Genomic DNA, 21,421 nt, shown 5'->3' with positions numbered 1-21,421 from the left:
GACTATGGGTCACCAACCCCACATCTCCTCGGAGGCCGTCCTGCGCCCCACTGCCGCGCTTGGAGCGCAGTCACCTCCCTGACGACGTCGCACCACACCGCACAAGGAAAGTATCCCAGCCGGTCGCCGCCTTCAATCAGCACCCAACTTGCACTTCCCTCGCCTTCCGGGGCAACTCCCGGGCAGGGGCGTGGCCACAGGCCAGGAGGCGGGACTTCCTGTCCTGCAGGGGAATAACTTCCGGCGCATGCAGGGGAGTAACTTCCGGCGCATGCCGGAAAACCCAGTGGTGAGGCGCAGGCAGACGGTGAGCTGGCTGTTCCTTCTTGGCGTCTGGGGTTCGGTGAAAAGCCTAGAACCGTGTGAACCCAGGCAGGGTCGCCTTTTATTTCCGGCCTGGCGATGGCGACGTACACTTGCATCACCTGCCGGGTGGCGTTCCGCGATGCGGAGCTGCAGCGGGCTCACTACAAGACGGACTGGCACCGCTACAACCTGCGGCGGAAGGTGGCCGACATGGCTCCGGTCACCGCCGAGGGCTTCCAGGAGCGGGTGCGGGCGCAGCGCGCCGTGGCGGAGCAGGAAAGCAAGGGCACGGCCACCTACTGCACCGTCTGCAGTAAGAAGTTCGCCTCTTTCAACGCCTACGAAAACCACCTCAAGTCCCGGCGGCATGTGGAGCTCGAGAAGAAGGCAGTGCAGGCCGTGAACCGGAAAGTGGAGATGATGAATGAAAAGAACTTGGAGAAAGGGCTGGGCGCGGACAGTGTGGACAAGGATGCCATGAACGCGGCCATCCAGCAGGCCATCAAGGCCCAGCCGTCCATGTCCCCCAAGAAGGCCCCCGCGGCGCCCACGGAGGAGTCCAGGAGTCCCGCGGTGGTGGCGGATGGTGGACGTGCGACTCACGACCGAGATCCGGCCGAGAAACCGCCCCGACTCCAGTGGTTTGAACAGCAGGCGAAGAAGTTAGCAAAGCAGCAGGGGCAGGAGAGCGAGGAGGAGGAGGATCTAGACGAAGACGGTAATGGCTCTCTCTGATGGGGAAGAAAGGGTATTGGTCCTCCTTATATTTCCAGATACAGGCTCGAGGTGGGGGCGGGGTGTCAAAAGTGACGAGCGAAGGTAGCTTAGATGCTTTCTGAAGGGCTTTGTCTGACCAGCAACCCCACAAGGAATTTTGTCTTGTTTAGTCCACTGTGTGTATTCAGGACCTGGAACATTACCTAGGGGCAAAAATAGGTGCTGAACAAATACGTGTAGAAAGAATTGATGCCTTCTGTGTTCTGGATAAGGAGATTTTTAACATGGGTATTTGAGGCCATGCTGTCACCACACCATCTGTTGTAGAATCTGTCATTCCAGTTAGTTTCCAGTTAGGATGGGTTTTGCACTTAATTTAGATGATGAAAACAAATGAGGGGCTCCCAATCAGCTAGCTAACATGAAATGTGGGGTTTGAGCCGGCAACCTAGCTTCCTTGACCTTTTTTTTTTTTTTAAACTTGACAGATTTGACTTACTTAGGTGAAGGAGCCATTAAACGACTCAGATCACAAGCATATGGATTATAAAAAATGTTAAGAGGATTGTGAGGTTATACACAAAATTAGCCCTTGTTTAACAGGCCAACAAACTAAACGCAAAAGAAAAATGGCCTCTATGCTGCACAAAAATAACACGTCACTGGGATCTATTATCAGTATCAGGGAGTTGCAAGAAGAACCCCTAGATGCAACCACAGTTTTGCCTTTTAAGTCTCTTTGAGCAAAGGTAGGGAGGTACCGTGCATCCAGATGCTTAGGTGTTGAAATCTCAGGTGGTGTACACACGTTTCTAGTAATTCCTCAGAGCATCTGAGATGGAACCTGCAATAGCTGGCAAACCAGGAACTCAAATACTCATCCCAGCCACACCTGAAGGTTTGAGCCTTCAAGTAAGCCTCCTTGACTTTAGGAGCTGCTTATTCATTCCTCTCTCATCCCATATCCTGTTAACAGTGATATTGTATATATTCGTGTAACACCCATACCACACACATAGACAGACACCAGCACACCACAGTATTTCTGTGAAATTGTAGATGCAAGCAGATTCGAGCAGTTAAAATATATCATCCAGCCAGATATGAGGCCTCTTAACTATGTTCAGCACTAGGCTAGGTGCTGTGAGATACAGGAAAGAAGCAGGTGTTTACTATTTACTGAGAAGGGAAGATTAAGGAATATCTCAGCCAAACTAACTGGTCTAATTTATCAAGTTTAGATCTTGAAAGGATTTGTTTTCCCTGGGGCATACTTAGAATCCTGTCTCCCCAAATATAGGAAAACTACCACCTCATTTTTGTGAATCTTTTACATAATTTTTATTACACTTACCACTTTTATTAAACTTTGTTTTTCAAAACTCTGCCTTGAAGATTGGGAAGATCTTGATTCCGATGAAGAATTGGAATGTGAGGATGCTGAAGTGATGGAGGAAGATGCTGAGGAGCAGGATGCAGGGGAGGAAGGAGCTATGGAACGCCCGCCCCTCGGTGCCATCCCTATAACAGACTGCTTATTTTGTTCCCATCATTCAAGCTCCCTGATGAAGAACGTGGCACATATGACAAAAGTCCATAGCTTTTTTATTCCTGATATAGAATATCTTTCAGATCTTAGGGGACTCATTAAATATTTGGGTAAGTACAATAGTTTTTCTTTTAGTGAGAAGATACCACATTATTGGGAGACCCATCTTAATGTAGATATGAGATATTTGTAGGGAATGAGGTATTTCTCTTTATCAGTTTTGTATATCTCATCTCATAATTCTTTGACTTAATTACCTGCTTATTTTGTGAAAATGAAAAATTTGCATGCTTTTTGAGTTGTGGAGATAAATGGTTAGATTTAATCTGGCTACAATTTTTTTTCCGTCAAATTATTTTTTCAGGGGAAAAAGTTGGCATTGGAAAGATTTGTTTGTGGTGTAATGAGAAGGGGAAATCCTTCTACTCCACTGAAGCTGTACAAGCACACATGAATGACAAAAGCCACTGTAAGCTCTTCACAGATGGTGATGCTGCTTTGGAATTTGCAGACTTCTATGATTTTAGGTAAGACTGTGTAATGTGAAGTGAAGCTGACATATTTGCATTGAAGTAATATGCTGCTGTGTACCTGGCACTGTCCAATATATTCTTAATCCTTAAAACAGCTTTAAATGAGGATTATTTCACACCAATTTTTAGATGAAAAACTGGGTTTCGCATATCTGGTAAAGAGAATAGTTTGGGCTCAAACTCAGGTATATCTGAATTAAGCTTTTGTCATTTTTTTAATTTGTGAGGTTGTGGGTTTACAGAAAAATCATGTATAAAATATAACATTCCCGTATACTATCTTATGATATCTGTTGTTAAGTTGTCAGAAGTTCAGTTTTGCCAGTTATCATGTGAAGGTAATAGCCAAACAGAGGTATTGGAATTAGGCTTCACGTTTTGGTTTCCCTGAGAGTCCTTAATCACAAGCTTTCTCTCAAGGAAGTTGAGATGAATGCTGAACTAAACTAGACTCAAGCATTTGATGGTAAGATTACCCATGAGTATTTCATCCCTAACTAGAATCTTGAATAATTCACACATTATGTAACAGATATATGTATGTTAGGCACTAAACAGCAGCCAGCTCCTATTGTTAAGATTCCTGGAACTTAGCACAGGTCACGGCATGCTCGGTCCAGATGACACAGGTTTTCAAAAAAGAGAGAGACTCTTTGGTCTTTTAAGTCTTCCTTTTGCATTTGTTCCCTGATTTCTTATTTTGCAGTTGAGGGTTTTTTAGTCATTAGATATAACTAGAAGGTTAGGGATGGTGGCTATTGGGGATGCCAAGCATCCTCCTCCAGACAAGGGAGAATATTTATTCCTCTCAAATTTCATTTCAGATGGCAATTTTTATGATCTTTTGGCTGATCTTATTATAATCAGAATGCTTAGAGCAAATAATAGAGATTGACCCAGTGGCCACATGCTGGAGCTATCTTGGAATTTCACAGCGCTCAGTCTCTATCCTCATCTGTCTGCGCTTTTTTGATATTATTCAGGATCCAGGATCCTACAGTCTCGTAGCCAATACCTTCAGTATGCTTATGCAAATTTATTTCATGAGTAGAGCCTTCCAACCAACTCCTGAATTATATAACCAATTCCTACTTGGCATTTAAACTTGAGAGCCCAAAAGGATCGCAAATTTGTCTGAAATCAAACTCCTGGTATGCCTCCCAACCTCCTCCCTAAGTAAATGGCAATTCTATCCTTCAGTTGCTTAAGCCAGAAACTTTGGCATCATCGTTTACTCTTGTTTTCTTTTATGCTTGCATTAAATCCATTACTAAATCCTGCCGTACTTAACTTCAGATTATCTTTAGAATCTGACCGCTTACTACCTCCACTGCCACCTGGTAGCATCATTTTTCACCTGAATTGTTGCAGTATTCTCCTGCCTGCATGATCTCCATACTTTCGTTCTTACCCCCTCCGTTCTATTCCCAAAACTTTGTAGCTAGAGAGATCACTTTAAAACATAAATCAGGTCAATCTCTCCTCAGAATCTCCCATGGGCTTTCCACCTTACTCCACACATAAACCAAAGTCCTTATAGTGACCTGCAAGAGCCTATATAATCTGGTCAGTTTATGGCATTTTTTACTACCTGCCTCTAGTCATGTGGATTCCTAGCTATTCTAATGCATCAAGTGTTTCTCAGGACCTTTGCATTAACTATCATCTTTGCCTATGACAGTCTTCCCTTAAATATTCATGTGCCTCAACCCCTCACTTCTTTCAGGGGCTTGGCATAAATAGCATATTTTTATTATGGCCTTACATAAAATAGCAAGAGCTACCCAATTCTTTTATCTGGCTTTATTTGTCCTTTTATCCTTTATTACCATTTGACATATGTTATTTGTTTACTCTCACTCCTACTAGAATAGAATAGAATAGAATAGCTTCAAAAGGACAAGGCCTTTCAAAGTAGCTTGTTCAGAAGAACAAGCTGTTGTTTACTGGGTATTGCTTATACTGTTGGTTTGAATTAAAATATGTAACTAATGCAAATGATTCAAGAAGTGAATTTCCCTTTGTCTAAATGATGTTCTTTTGTACTCTCTTTTATTCTTTTTATCTCTTTTCTAGTGCCTAGAAAGGAGAAATGACGTGGACCTTTGTAAAAATGAATAGTAAATGATTTTTCCCCTTAAAAAACAAAAGGTTAAATAATGCTCAGTAAAAGAAAATTAGGAAATGGAAAGCCCTTACACACAAATTCATTTTACATGGATTACCTCAAAGACTGCAATGAATGTACTCTTTTGAGTCTGACTTTTTTGCTCAATTTTATGTTTGTGAAGTTCATCCACGTTATTATATGTAGTTGTAGATCATTCCACTGTTCGGGGGTAGTCTATTGAGTGCACCACAATATCTAGTCTACTGTTTATACCAATTTGGGTGGTTTCCAGTGTTGGCCTATTATAAATAATGCTGCTGGGTCATTCTGTCGAGTACATACCTTGCAGTAAATGGTTTTACATGTGTCTGGGGTGAAATTGTTGGACCAGAGGATTTGCATGTGTTCAGCTTTAGAAACTAATATCCAGTCATTTTCTAAGTGGTCCTCTATACTTGTAGCAAGAAGTGTTCTATCTCTTCTCTAAAAATTTTTCATTTTAGCCACTTTGGTGGCTATGTAGTGGCTGCTGGATAGTGGCATCCCACTGTGAGCTTAATTTGCATCCCTGATAATGATTAATGAAGTTGAGAACTTTTTTATGTACAAATTGGACATCTTTTCTAAAGTGTTTGAGCAAATGTTTTTCCCATTTTTCTATTGGGTTATCTGTTTTACTATTAACATTTTAATTTGTATTTTCTGTTATTTTCTATGTGTATGTTTCGATATGAATTTGTGAAAATTTCTGGAAACAGATTCTTCTAGAACTGCAGTGTCCTATATGGTAATCACTAGGTATACACATGTGTCTATTTAAATGAATTAGAGATAAGTAAAAAATTTAGAAATTCAGTTCTTTAGTCACGCTATCTATACTTTTAAGTGCTCAGTAGCTACCATATTGGACAGCACAGACAGAATATTTCTATCACAGGATTCTATTGGATAGCACTGTTCTAGAACTTGTTTTTATAATGGTTACATTGGCTGGAGCTGCATCTCTGGCTCTGCATTCTTCTCTTCCTCGCTGTTTGGCTGCCTTCCTAGGGAGAAACAAATAGATGAAGGAATTCAATTATGGGTCATCTGTTCACTTTTACTATAGAGAAAATGCTAACAAGTTGTTTTTCCCCTAGAACGTTTCACCTAGCTATCCCTATATCTCCCTCCTCCCTGCTTAAGTGGCTTGCCACATTTGCAAATACAATTTATTTTCTTTTAATTAAATTTGAAGTATTGGTTTATTTATCAATGCCATTTCATTATTATAGGAGTAGCTACCCAGATCATAAGGAAGGGGAAGACGATGAGGCTGAGTCATTTCCCTCAGAAAAGAACTTGGAATATGATGATGAAACTATGGAACTGATTCTACCTTCTGGTAAGTGTATTTGTCAAAAATAAATAGTTTAATGCCAAATGGGATTGCAGGACAGACATATTCACCATCTATTACCTTCCATACTGAGGGAAATAGAACATAAAACTTAAAGTGCATCTTCTCATCTTGTTCTTATCTTCTTGGTAAGTAAACTCCAAAGGTTGCTACATAACTCTTTGCTGGCTCTTTTGTTTAACTGGATTGGTATTCTCCCATCAGTAGTGACTCAGATTAGCGTTTTCTTCCTTTTCTATTCCCTTTTCCTTTTCTTTTTTGCCTATTAATCTTGTCCTTACTCCTCTTCTTTGACTAATTCTGTTTGCTTCCTTTATTTTTTTTCTTCTTATAAGTATTATTTTTGTGATTTTTGATGAATTTACCTATTCAAATGAGTTTTTAGTGCATTATTCTAGCAGTGTTTTTGTTTGTTTGTTTGTTTATTGGGCATTGAACCTGGGACCTTATATGTGGGAAGCTGGTGCGCAACCACTGAGCAACATTGGCTCCCCCGCCAAGTTGTTTTTTTGTTTGTTTGTTTATTTGCTTGTTGTTTGATTTTAGGAAGCACCAGGGACCTCTGATGTGGGAAGCAAGTGCTCAACCACTCGAGCCACATCCACTCCCCTCTGTCAGTTTTGATATTAGCCTTCAGTTTGAAGTTTTTAAGTGACTTCTATAGGAGAGGCTGGCTGACAGAAGTAGAGATGGAAATTCTCTCTTCTGACTGCTGAAATCATCGCTTCTCCTTTTACAGCCTTCATGTGATTGGATGAGATATCTCACATTGATGAAGGCTGTCTCCTCAGTTGATTATAGATGTAATCAACCAGTCGCAATCCACTTACTAATGATTTAAATCCACACAATGTCCTCACAGTAACAATTAGGCCAGTGCTTGCTTAACCAAACAACTAGGCACCATTACCTGGCTAAGTTGACACAGGACCCTAAATATCATATACTTCCAGCGTGCTTTTTTTTTTAAACCTATAATTAGCCTTTTTGTTTTCCCATAGCCAAAGTTTATCATTGTTAAGAATTTTGGACTTCTTTTTGCAGGTGAGCATACAAACATGCACATGTAAAGAATTGGTTTTAAAACAGAAGTGAGATCTTATTTGAAAGATAACTTCTTAAAGTTCCCTTTTTTTACTTAATGTTTCATATGTTGCTTTTCAAGTTGGTACATATAGGATCTATTTCATTTAATTTTAAGAGCTGCATAATTTATTGCATGGATATCTAATTTAACCATTTAGTCGTAGAATTTAAAGCCAACAAGGAATAGCTTCTAAATCTGTACCTTGGAAAGCAGAATAATCCGTTTTCTTTCTTAAGGAAGTAAACCTTTTAAAGGTTTATTTCTGTTTTCATACTAATTTCTAGTTTTCCTATTGATAGCGCTTTTGGAAGTTTATGACATGTGGATAAAACAGCGCAGCGTTATGCTTGTCACACTGGCCAAATTGTAGATATCTTTCTCTTCTTTTTCTAATTTTAAAAATCTTATTATAGTAACATATATAACCTGAAATTTGCCGTTTATCAGAACTTCATTCCTTTTTATGGCTGAATAATATTACATTGTATATATCACATTTTGTTTATCCGTTCATCCACTGATGGACACACTTGAGTTGTTTCCATTTTTGGCTATTGTGAATAATGCTACTGTAACATTGGTGTACAAGTATACGGTTGAGTCCCTGCTTTCAGTTCTTTGGGATATATAACTAACAATGGGATTGCTGGGTCATAAGGTAATTTTATGTTTAACTTTTTTGAGGAGCTTGCAAACCATACCTTTCTTAAATATTTCTTTCAATAAGAAGAAATTTTCCTGGGGAAAAAAAAAAGTTGCACTCTTCCAGGCTATCTGAAAAAGTTATTTTTCCCCCAGAGTTTGTAGGTTATCCCAGATATCTGGATGGTGGTCTGCCAGAATCCTAAAGTTTCCACAAAGGGGCTGGCCCTAGGTGTATCCAGCAAAAAATACATCTGTTGTAGATAAAACACCATTTCTTAGCATACAACAAGTGAACACAATTGAAAAGAGTCAGAGGTTGGTTGATTTATGTATTGGTTACATGTCTTATTTGTTCTTTTGAGATGTTTATTCTGTTGAATAAACAACAGACTTTATTTTGACTGGTTTAAGCAGAAGAGAGTTTTTATTTCAGGTTATTAAATAATCTAGATAGTCTTTTCAAGGACTGGAGAAAAGCTCAAGGCTGAGCTTTTAAGATTAATGCCCAAAACCAGACCTCAGAACTCACCTGGAAGGAAACTATTGTATTACCTACAGCACTCCCTGAATGCCAGGAACTCGATTTTGTTGGAATTGGTACTCCTGTGGCATTGAATCCTGAACTTGACCTGAAACCATAGCTCCTAGGGAAAACTTTTGGACCACCCTTGCCAGCCAAGATGGATGTTTTCTGCAGACACTATTTCCTTATGTTGTTCACACTTCCAGACTGTAGTCTGGTTTGGCTGTGTGGTAGCACCTGGGCTGGCTGTTTGCATTCTAGTCATAGAAGAGGTTTGAATTTTGAATTCTACCTTCTACTTTGGGGAACAGGACTCATAATGGTGGGAATTTACCTGGGCATGAAAGGATGAAGAATACCATGAATATGAGAAGTGTGTCCTGTTCATTGTGTGGGAAGAAAGAAATGTGATTAGCTAGCTAATAAGGAGAGGGGAAGACACATGTCAGAAAGGGAAGGTACCGGTCAGAAAGGAAATGGAGTGGTAGAAATTGATACTGAGTCTAAAAATTCCTGGTAATTACTGAGCAGTTAGCACACCAGGCAAGCATTTTATCTTTGCAACAAGCCTGTAAAGTAGATTCTTTTATCCTCATTTGATTTCTGCTAATAAAATGCTTTGCTATATATATATAGAGAGAGAGATTGATATGATGACTTAATTAACTCAAGCATAAGAAAGCAATACACAGACATATATTTATTTTATTAAACTTGGGTTAATTGGGAGAATATGAAATAAGCAAAGGCTTGTCTACAAACAGGAATCTAACTGCTGCATCATAATTCTTCACATTAGATGTAGATAGGTAGATACAGTCTCCCCAAATAGGGGACACACCAACTTACCTGGCCCACCTCTGGCCAGAGTCCTGATTGGATGACATGTAAATATGTATATACATATCTAGTTTGTTGGTTTTTTAAATTTATTTTATTCTCCTCCCCCCCCCCCCCAATTGTCTGCTCTCTTGTGTCCATTTGCTGTGTGTTCTTCTGTGTCTGCTTGCATTCTCGGCGCTACTGGGAATCTGTGTCTCTTTTTGTTGCATCATCTCGCGGCATCAGCTCTCCGTGTGTGCAGTGCCACTCCTGGGCAGGCTGTGCTTTTTTCGTATGGGGGGGTGGCTGTCCTTGAAGAGTGCCCTCCTTGTGTGGGGGCTCCCTGCGTGGCAGCACTGCGCGTGGGCCAGCTCACCGCACTTGCCGGGAGGCCCTGGGTTCGAACCCTGGACCTCCTATATGGTAGGCAGACGCTCTTATCACTTGAGCCACATCCGCTTCCCCATATCTAGTTTAATAAGTCTATACTGACAGTAATAGTGACAGACAAGAATAACATAATCAGTCAAAAGATTAAATCAATTGATCAGATGACAGAAAAATAGAACAGTCTTACATACAAACTTAACAACATCTAGCTCAAGGCTGGGAAGCCCCGAATCAGCAGCCGATACCAGAGTCTTGATCAAGAACAACACCTGTGTAGAGCACCCTCTCCTGGGGTGGGACTTCAACTGTCCTGACCAGGGCCTGTCTCTTATTGAACTCATAATGAATACTATTGATACCAACTTGCAAGTACTAGTCAATTCCTGAGAAAGTGGCCAGCCTTCCCAGGGAGGAACACAGTACTCCCCAGAATGCACCCTATCTGTTCTTATTTGTTACAAAACATCCCCCAATGTGCCCTCTGTTTTAGTTCTCATCATTCCTCCTGAAATACGAGAAATGCTGACCAGCAAGGCATTAGTGTGCTGATTAACATAGTTTCCTGCATGATATTTCACTTCTAGGTTTGAACAACACTCACTAATTTTTTTCCCCAGGACAATGAGGCATCCAAAGCTGAAGCTGAGTAACTTCCCCAGAGTCCCAGCAAAGCCTTTTTTTTTTTTTTTTCCCTAACACTTCCCTATACTGCCTCTCGAGATTTACAGATAAGGCGCGGTCAGGAGCAGCACACTTTGCCCATGAAGTCTGCAATGAAGAAGTAACCTTCTAGTATTGCTTTACACCTGGAGCATCACTGCGTAAGGACAGACAGCCATCTTTCACTGAGAACAATAACCCTTTCGGGCAAAAGGCAGCTTTACAGTATGGTGGTAGAAGGAAAGGGCAGGCAGCACCTGTCCTAAGGATATAGTTCTTGGAGTCATAGGAAAGAGTATAATGCAATACACTCTTGTGGCCTGTGCAACACTCAGTATCAAAACAGGCCTGAATAAACCTCTTTTACTGATTTAGTGTTCCTCTGGTGAGAATACCAAACATAACTTCAAAACTGTTTAATAACTTATTTTCCAGGATCACTGCTGGATTAAGTATTTGTTCAGCCCTTTGTTCTGTTAGCATGTACTTCCTTAAGTGGAATATAGAATAACAAGAGAATTTACCCAGGGACTATTAGAAAGTTAGATAAAATAATCCCTGTAAAGCAGCTTCTGGCAAGTAGTAAGCTCACTAAATGTTGACTTCATTTTACATCTCCTTTTTCATACTATATTACAAGATGTTCATAACAATGAGCATATCCTATTTAAGAAATATGATATATTTGAGAGAAATTTTCATCTGGACTTTAAATTTTGGAAACTTCAGTGAATCCTCTGCCTTGTAGAAACCACATCTTCCCAGTATGATCAAGTTATCTAAGGTTTGCCAAAACCACAATTGTGACTGTCTTCATAGGATCCTTTCTTCCTCTCCCACATCTAGTGATTACTAAATGCAATTCCTCAGTGTCTTGAATATATTTTTCTTTTTTTCTCTTTATCCAGTTGTCTGTGTCTCCATTGTCCAGCTTCCTCTCTTGCTAGCTCCTATCTCATCTCCACATGACCACCAGAATATTCTCTCTAAAACTGCCCATTTTCTTTACCAGTTTATTTCCAGGCTATCTTTGGATTTGCTCCAGGAGGGGCTAGTTCCTTCAGGGTAACTTTGTTTCTTAGGCATAGTAACCAAAGCTCTTCCTTATCTGACCCTTCCCAACTACTAAGACTCAGCTAGGCTTCTCCGCTCTGGGAACCTTCTTGGGCTCATTTCCTATTCATCAGCATAACAAGTTTCTACTCTGTGACACTAGGCATATCTTTCACAACATCTCTTCTCACTTCTTTGTAATTGTTGTTCTCCCATTACATTTGAGAGTAAAAACTGCTTTCAGTTCATTCAACTCAGTGCTGGGTCTGACACATAAGAGTCTAATAAATGTAGATAGAATAAGAGACTGAGAGGATGGAGGCATCTGTTAAAAAGGAAAGCAAAGTTTTTCTCTTGAGCCTGTTGTAAAGGAAAAGAAGAGGGGGAGGAGCTGTTTGGGGCTAAGGAGTGGCCTTTGGGGCTTAGCATCATATTTGCTTGCAGTGGAGAAGATTGCTTTACCTCTGCATCTCATAGTGAAGGAAGAAAGTGGCATGAGATTTAGCTCGAAGATCCATTTTCAGTATTTGCAGCCTGAGTTGCCTTGCTCACAGTTCCAGGTCCAGTTACCAAGTCATGTTAAAATTATTGGATAATAACCTTAGGACAGTTCTTTGATGTGTATTTAGAAGTAACGATGTCACCAGGTTAGTAGTAGGATATTGTGAAATACTGTACATTTAGATTCTACAGAATCAGGGAAAGCCCTAACCAAGTCAGATGATCTTAATCCAGGGGCTCTTAACTAGTGCGGTTTTAGTTTTGTTTTTTTTTTTTAACGGTGTAGGTATATGTATTTTGCCGAGTAAAAGCTATAGTGTGTTTCTTAAAGGTGTCTGATCTGGAGAAGATTAAGAGCCACTAATAAAAATATATCCACAAACTGCAGACTAGTCACTGCCTTCAAGGTCATGACAAATGACTACGTGCTGAGACCCAAGAATAGAATTTATTTAAATAACAATAAAACAATCTTAGTGAATCAGACACTACCAATATTCTCAAACTTTTTCCAGTTAGACTGAAAGCCCTTTTAATCATACGTTTTACCTTTTAATCAAAGTCAACCATACTTTTACTTTCAGTCATCATTAGTCATATTTATGGTGAGATGTGATAGTTTGCTCTGGGTCTCATTTCTGGTTTGGGGGATTTTTTTAAGGAGGCAAGAGTATGGGAGATCTCTGAACAAGCACCATACCACTGTACTGATGATATACCCATATATTTAATCACTTGCTTATCTTTTTGAACAGATTTAGAAACCTCTTTGATTCTGCTCAGTTGTGCGACTGGGTTATCATGAAGCTGATTTGGAAAGGATTCTGATGTGTTTTTAGTGGCACTCACACGTTGTGTTGATGTGGAGAGTGTAGTAATATTTATTCGTCTATGGAGTCTGATTTAAACTGGTTTCAAAAGCAGTAGTTGTGATATCTTGACTCTAGTTAAGTCAGATTGGGATTTAGTGAACTTCAGTATGTGAACCCAAAGCCAATGATGAAGGGCATCCAGTAGAGGGCACTGCAAGCATTTATTTTGAAGATTGTGATGGGCTTAGAGCCTTGGTGATGTCATTGCTCTTCAGTTACTGTGGAGTAAGTTGGCTAGCTAGATGAGACTGGCAGTGGATTCACAATATACATAATCACATTCCTAGGAAAATTGCAGTTCAAGGTATTTTCTTTTCCTCTACCTAATGTCATCAGTTGTAAAGCTGTTTGTTAAATAGGTGTAGACAATCTTGTAATCATTTATTGCTGTCGTTGAAAGGTAGACGGACAGGGTGTATGCTTTGCCATCATTCACCCTTAGATTATTTATTGGGCAGTCAAGCAGTGTTCTGAAAATAAATTCCCTTGGTGAAAACCTTGATGTTGAGCGGTTCTTTCTTAACCCATTAAACTTGGTGCTTCATGTCTGGTGCCTTCGTCATTGACACAGGGCTGGGTAGATGCTCCAAAGACTTCATGTTTACACTTCTCTCCTGCTGGCTGTCAGAAGCCTTGGCATTGAGTAATGGCACCTTTTTCAAGGATGTTTTTTAAAAGCCTTTTTTTTTTTTAAGGGGGGGGGAGTGTTGCTTTTTTTTCTTGCCCTCCCCCACCCTGCTGTTTTTGCTGTCTGTGTCCATTTGCTGTATGATCTTCTATATCTGTTTCTCTTTTTGTTTTCTCATCTTTCTCCTCTAGGATTCACCGGGATTCAATCCTGGGAACCTCTGATGTGGAGAGAGGTTCCCTGTCAATTGCACCACCTCATTTCCTGGTCTCTGCTGCACTTCACCTTAACTCTCCCCTTTGTTTCTCTTTTGTTGAGTCGTCATCTTGCTCTGTGACTCACTTGAACGGGTTCTGACTCACTGTGTGGGCACTCAGCACACCACACAGGCACTTGTGCGGGCATTTGCTTACCGCGCAGGCACTGTCTCACCATGCAGACACTCGTGGGCACTCAGCTCTCTACGCGGGCACTCGTGTGGACACTCAGCTCACCACACGGGCACTGGCTCGCCACACAGGCACACTTTCTCTTCTTTTTCACCAGGAGGCCCCAGGATCGAGCCCAGGTCCTCCCATGTGGTAGACGGAAGCCCTATCACTTGAGCCACATCCAATTCCCTAAAAGCCTTTTTTAATAAGACATATTTCCAAGTGCTACTTAAAGATGTAAATATATTGAATTATTATATAATAATGACCAGCATTATCATTTAGTGATTAGGGGTAATGATCATTGCAAACTGAGAAAATTCATTGCAAACAGAACATCAGCAAAATGGGAAACAGTGCTAGGCTTTCCTGCTAGAGCCTTCATTTTGGTTTAAGGCTTTATCCATCTGCTACATCTCACTTATTTCTTGTGGTTTAGGAGCTTTGTTGTTAACTCATGTTGGCAAAACAATCAGGTTTCAGGGAACCATGTTTTTATCCTTACTGGTATCAAAAGATGTCTTCTTTGAGTTAAAAGGTTATTTTTGTCATATTTTGAGTATGATCACTAAACAGTTGATTGGAAGTAACTACTTTGCCGTATCTGTGTAGCAAGCAAGCTGTTTTCCAGGTGGCTTGCCACAGAGAGGGGCTTAAAACAACCTGACAGCATTAAGGTCTGGGTCCTAAAAGCAAATACAGCCACCTACAGCATTTTGTAGTATCCTGCTTATTATGCTTATACACAAAAGGTTCTTACACACAAAAGATTCTGACAGCGATGGTCTTACATATGTAAATATAAAACTTAGCTGGAAGCTGTACACCTGGTCCTATCTAGCCTTATTTCCTTCTTTCATTTTCCATGGAAATTGCTGTTTCTTGCCTTGTGCATGTGCTTTTGGTAAATAGCTACCTGTTTATGGTCGCTGAAGCAGATACTTATTCCTGATACTCTGAAAGCATATCTTGTATTTAGTAAGCTCTCGGATGGTGTTGGTGCTGTTGGCCTGGGGACCATTTTGAGAGCCCCCTTCTGATGGAGCCTCGAGGTAGTCATCACTGAAGCCCGCCACCCTCAGGCTGCTGTGAAATTAAGACACAGGCCACATTTTTCCCTACAAAAGGCCCGATAGTAATTTAGGACTTGCAGTCTCTGTGGCAACTACTCTTAACTGCACAAAAGCAGTTAGAGCTAATACCTACCCAGTTGTGTGTGGCTGTGTTCCAATAAAGCTTTACTTACAAAACAGGCAGCTGGCTGGATTTGGTAAACTGGCTGTAGATTGCTAATCTCTCAATTAATATAGCAGGTGTGCCTCATCCTTAAATGGGAACCTCAAATTGTTACTCCAGTAAGTACCTTTACTTCAGGTTTTCATTAGCTCTGCTATAGAAGCTCTAAAGCTTTTGTTAGAATCAATGCCTTCATCTCATATTAACTTAAGTGAAATGTATAGGTCTTTTTTTCCCCACTGTGTTAAAAATTAATAATGGGCCTATGAGACTGATATATATGCAGTCATATATTGTAATGGCATCAGAATAAGTTGGAAATTAAAATTAGAAATTAATTTCTGAAAGCTGGATTCTCACGTAGTTTTACCAGGTCCTTCTAAATAAGCAAAAGCTATAGAAAGAATTCAGCTTAATTATATTTTTAAATTATAGTTCATCAGGTGACTTACATCATTTAGAGAACAATAGAGCAAGGTTTGTAATTTCAGCATTATTACCATTTTGGAGCATGTAAATTCTTTGTTTTAGGGGCTGCCCTGTAAATTGTAGGATGTTTAGCAGCATCCCAAGCTTCCACCCACTAGATGCCAGTAGCGTCCCTCCAGTTGTGATAATCAGAAATGTCCCAGTCATTGCCAGATATGCTTGTGGGGTGGTAGTGGGGGTGTAAAATCACCTCAGTTGAGAACCACTGAAATAGAATTTAAGCAAAGGAAAAGGTGGGTTGATGTCTGTTCTAGACCCTGACTTGGCTTATAGACTAACCATGAGGTCCACCCTCTGTGCTTAATCTTCATTCTGTAAAAATGGCTAAAACTCCCTGTATCCTAGGGCCATATTCCTTGGTATTGTAGTGGTTGCAGTGTGAATTTCTGGTGAAGAATAAAGTATAAGATGTTGAATTTTTTATTTAACAATGACTTACCATTCTCTTTTTTCTTTTTTCTAAAAAAAATTCTTTTTTCTCCTTTTATATTCTGCATCTTTCTTTAGAACATCCATTTTCCAACTAGATAAACTTAAAAGTCTGGTTTGGAATGCCATTGCTTTATAGCTCTGCCTTGAAAAACTATCCCACTCAGTGTTTAAATATCACTCTTTTGGAAAACAGGTGCCAGAGTGGGTCACCGCTCGTTGATGAGATACTACAAACAGCGGTTTGGTTTGTCAAGAGCTGTGACTGTTGCTAAGAACCAGAAGGCTGTGGGCAGGGTCCTACAACAATACAGAGCTCTGGGGTGGACCAGCAGCACAGGTACGTGAGCGTTCTAGCCTTGGACAGCCCCAAAACTTGAATTTCCATTTACACTGTCCTTATGAATCATCTAGAGGGGGAAATTTCTTGGTTCTGGGGCCTTCCATTACCATTTGATACATCTCTGACAATAAGCCCAATTCTCCATAACTTAAAAACGTCATATTCCTGGCACAGTTACTTCCTAAAAACACAGTACAGTTATCTTTTTCAGAAGAAAATAGTTACAAAAATAATTATTTAATAATCATCAAAAGTTGATGATACACAGAGGATTGAAACAGTATCCTAGTGGCCAATAGTATGAGCTGTGGGTCAGACTCATTTTGATGTACTTAAAGGTACTTGTACAGTGACCATAAGTAATTTAAGTCATGTCTTTAAGCCTCTTGTTTCCTCCTTTATAAAAGAAAGATGATAATGGGGCCCATGATAGAGATGTGAGGGCCGAATACCATATGTTGCCTGACATAGAGGCAAGGTTGGCTATCAGTTCCTCTTTTCCCCAGGGAAAACTTAGAGTCAGAAAATAAAGGAAGCCACTGAAATTGATAAACTTTGAAACCTCATCAGTACAAAAGGATTAAAATCTATTTTGCCCATATGTCTGCTGTATGAATCTCATTAACCTCTGAGATCTTCAGGGAGAGCTTTAGTCCACTAAAGAAAACTGTGAAGAGGATAACAAGTAGAATAGCCTGGTGATGGCCTGGAAAATTTGGGGCAGTTAAAATCTACCTCGAAATGTCACTGTGTTTATGTCCTATCCTATGGCTACTTGTCAACTCAGAGTCTACTTTAGTCCAGCAGAGAATGATTTCATTGTACTTTTGCCAGGAATTATTGTCAGACTCAATTTGTAGTTTCTGCCTTTTCTCTATCCCCTTAGATCAATAGGGTTTCACCCTTTGGGATTCACAATCCCCTTCAAGACGATAAAAACTAAATATGTTCATCCCAGAAAAATGTATATATATAGAAGTTCTGCCATGCAGTCCTGGTGTTCATAGATCCCAAGATCTATTACTTAGGGACTCCTAGTTAGTAAATCCTACTTTAAATATAAGAACCTAGGTACCCCGCATTGACTTTAAGATTCTTTAAAGATTACCTGTTCTCTGATGACAAATAACAGACCTTTTTACCCTACTTCTCATTACCCTTCCAACCACAGGAGCAGCTCTTATGCAAGAACGGGACATGCAGTATGTCCAAAGGATGAAGTCAAAGTGGATGCTGAAGACAGGAATGAAGAACAATGCCACCAAGCAGATGCATTTTAGGATCCAAGTGAGATTCTGAGCGTCCTCTGGAGATTTACTAATCTGTCTCTACAAGTTTGCACCTTGCCTGAGGACCAGTGGAACCTGGGTTTTGCTGCTACTTCTCCCTGTACTCTGTTCTGACCTAAAAATAAAAATCAAATCATATTGGTTTTCAGATGTCATTTCGGGGCAGTTTCTAAGTCTCCATTTCTACAAAGTGAGTGTGGCTTATCTGTCGCACTACTTACTGCTTGGGGGTTGTCTCATTGCCTCTGCTTGTAAGGAGTTCATGGCTATCGGAACAATATGGGAAATGTCAAGAGTGACTTGTCCACTCCAAACTATGTTTAACTCTCAGAAGAATAGCTTAGCATGTCGTAGCACTGGCACAGATCTAAGGGGGCTTTGAGGCTTTGATGTGGGAGAGAAGTTGAATGCCATGCATTTGTATCATAGCTCATGAGATGGTGAGCAGCTCTGGGCACTTTCATTAAATCCAGGCAAAGTTATAGAAAACCCATCAATGCTTTACTGTAAAGGTGTTATTTCTAAATGTGAACACATGAATGCTGACAGTATTGTGTGCTCAAACTCGGTTTCCACCACTGCCTTTACTTGGTTAGGAAGGAAATTATTGTAAGATATTTAGGTCTCATTTTAGACAGAAAAACCTCAGGGTTAAATCTCTGAAGAGATTCTCAATTTAGGTGGCTTGGAGGAAGGCAATGTTTGAAAGTGAAGCCGACAAGGTTCAAATCCATTAAGCTGCCTTTATGACTTTGGAAAAGCATCTCTGTTTTTTAAATCTGTTAAATGGCGTTTGAGGGTTAAATAAATGCGGAAGGACCCATTCCCATGGCTTATTCAGTCCCTAGTACAAAGTGGGTACTTAACCCATTTCCCTCATGAAGCAAATGTGCCACAGAGTAAGGCTGAGATTCTAACCAGCACAAGATATTTTCTGAATCCTGGGTTCAAGGATACCAGTGGCTCAGTGGTTGAGTGCCCGCTTCCCACAATCAAAGTTCCGGGTTTAATCCCTGACCCAGTACCTCAAAAAAAAAAACATCTTTAAAAAAAAAAGATACTGGGAAAGTGTGACTTCCCTCGCTGTCTATTAACCAGCCCTCGTTTACTAGGGTATGTCTTTTTTCTAAAACTTTGTGGGGGGAATTAATTCTGCTCACTCAGCACACGGGTTCACTGTTACCCAGAGGTAGAGGGCTCCTCTGGTTTGAATTTTGCTCCTGCTTGTTCTAACATTCTCCACATAGGTGCCCATTGTGTTTGACATGTCTGTAAATCTGTAGCCTGGGAAATGCTTGAATGTAATAATATGTTTTTAATTTAGACTTAATTGAATGTACATGATTTTGTGCTACAGCTCTTGCTCAGTTTTTTTTTTCATTCAATACTTTTCACTCAGCATTATACACATGTATCTAGTTCATTGCTTCTGATTGCTGCCTAGTATTCCATAGTGTACTTCTACCACATTTCACTTATTTCTGTCCTTACCAGTGATGCCTTGTGGGTTCCCACATTATCATGCCAGCACAGCACTGTTAGAGTATACATCATTTGTATACATTTTTTGTACCCTTTTTATTTTGAGTCTGTATTACCCTTTGGGGGGCAGTGAGTACTGTATGTTTACTGACCTATAAACTACTGTTTCCTTCTGTTTCATTGGCTACTTCTTAGTTTTAGGTGATATCTTTGTTCTGAGTTCCTGGGTTTGTGAAACAAGTCACATTGTCTCACCCCCATCTGCATTATGATTTTATAAAATTATACCAGTTTACTGGGCAAAGAAAAAAGGTTTAAACATCACCTCTTACATGAGCAGGACAAAACATGACAAATGGACTTGTTATTTTGGGGAAACCTCCTAGTGGTACAGATTAGTACAGAAATTTCTTTGGTATTATCTTTTATTTTCTTGTCATTTCTCCTTTGATATGTGTTTATTTTACTTGCACTAGGTTCACTCTCTTCCTCATTCTGTCTCTATAATCAGAATTCCTGGCTCATTCGCTCACACTTAAAGCTAACAATTCTCCCTGTTCTGTTTTTTTGGTTTTTGTTTTGTTTCGTACATGTTCTTTTCCCGGTATCTTGTACACATTGAGGAAGTGAATGCATGCATGCAGGCAGAACCGGCCAAACCTATACGCTTAAGGCTTAGGGAATGCTTCCATCCTTAATGCTTTGTAATTTTAAGGTTTTCTGCTTAAAAATTTTGTTGACATGGTGTTTTTCTTCAAAAACTGTATTCACATTTCATTTTGATCAGAAGAGCTAATCCAGTCTGTTATTTCCCCCAAATGCCTGCCGTCTTTAAGACAGTCATCAACTTGTCGTGACTAGCAGACCAAGTTAGCGTTGTCTGCTGCAGCTGGCTGGGAGTGACTTGCATGGAATCTTTCCTCCTGGGAGTAAGCCCCGGACCAGATGGCCCTGGCAAGTTGGTTTGTCTGTCTTTAGCTTTAGACATCGAGACTGAGATCGAAAGTTAGAGAACATAATCTTTTTCCCTCTGCATTAATGTTACAGAATCTCCTGACAGCTTTGCTGATGATTCTCATTGCCCATCTCCAGTCTGGACACTGGTTTGATGTATTCTTGCCACTTTGCGTGGTATGAATTTGTATTGTACTTTTACTGAGTATAAAGTGCTTTCAGGCACCATTTTTTTGATCCTCCTCAAGAGGTGTAGGCAGTACTATTTCCATTTTACAGACGAGGAAACAGGCTCAGGAAAGTTGACTAACTTCTAAGGTAATACAGTGAAAAGGAAACCAGAAGTGATGAATTCTGGTCCAGTGTTCTATAATTACAGCATGCTTAGTGTCCTGCACATCATCCCATCCTAGCAGTACACTCAGAAGTAAACACATTTACTGAAGTCCATTAAATTTGCAGCAGCTGTGGAGGAATCTCTAAATCTAGAAACACCTGCAATCTAATTTTTACATCGATACATAAAAGCAAATATTCTTTCTTGCCTAGAATCAATGAATTTTGTCCTCAACTCACTTTGGTGTTCGTGGATCCTTATTGTTAAGTTGTTACCCTCCAACTTGATTATCATTTCCAAACTCTGTTGATATCTCGTTGGCCATTATTAACTTGGACTTCACAGGAATTCATATGTTGGAGACCAGGTAAAAGCCATGTTGCCAATTCTCAAAGTGCAGACATTTTTACAAGAGACTTGCTGGCAGGCTCTGAAGGAGAAAGTGGGCAGTGCTGGAGAAATTTATGAGAGCCTTGAAGAATACATGTCATTTAATTTAGACTCATTTGCAATTGGCACATTAATTATGACATTAAAATTGATAGAGATTAAGATTTAGTTAGCTTGTTAATGCTGCAAATTTTGATGTTAGAATGATAATTTGATTGTATGTGGAGCAGACCGTTGTTTGCACAG

General features: G+C 40.1%; 1 protein-coding gene across 1 annotated transcript; it reads left to right on the top strand.

Annotated features, from left to right (window-relative positions):
- The first annotated feature begins 244 nt into the window (after window positions 1-244).
- Window positions 245-18,150, top strand: ZNF622 (zinc finger protein 622). Its single transcript, XM_004453922.5, has 6 exons — window positions 245-1,024; window positions 2,419-2,682; window positions 2,937-3,099; window positions 6,490-6,599; window positions 16,577-16,720; window positions 17,895-18,150. Exons 1-6 carry the CDS (start codon window positions 403-405, stop codon window positions 18,020-18,022), a joined length of 1,431 nt encoding a protein of 476 aa, XP_004453979.1. The 5' UTR covers window positions 245-402; the 3' UTR covers window positions 18,023-18,150.
- The last annotated feature ends 3,271 nt before the right edge of the window (window positions 18,151-21,421 follow it).

Source organism: Dasypus novemcinctus, chromosome 2 (genome assembly GCF_030445035.2).
Source record: "Dasypus novemcinctus isolate mDasNov1 chromosome 2, mDasNov1.1.hap2, whole genome shotgun sequence".
Taxonomy (NCBI): Eukaryota; Metazoa; Chordata; class Mammalia; order Cingulata; family Dasypodidae; genus Dasypus; species Dasypus novemcinctus.
The sequence above is the reverse complement of the archived record's forward strand: the minus strand, read 5'-3'. Positions and strand labels throughout refer to the sequence as shown.

Coding starts and splice junctions, on each gene's coding strand:
- ZNF622 (XM_004453922.5), top strand. CDS start 403: ATGGCGACGTACACTTGCATCACCTGCCGGGTGGCGTTCCGCGATGCG. Junction 6,600..16,576: donor GGAACTGATTCTACCTTCTG/GTAAGTGTATTT, acceptor TTTGGAAAACAG/GTGCCAGAGTGGGTCACCGC. Junction 16,721..17,894: donor GGGGTGGACCAGCAGCACAG/GTACGTGAGCGT, acceptor TTCCAACCACAG/GAGCAGCTCTTATGCAAGAA.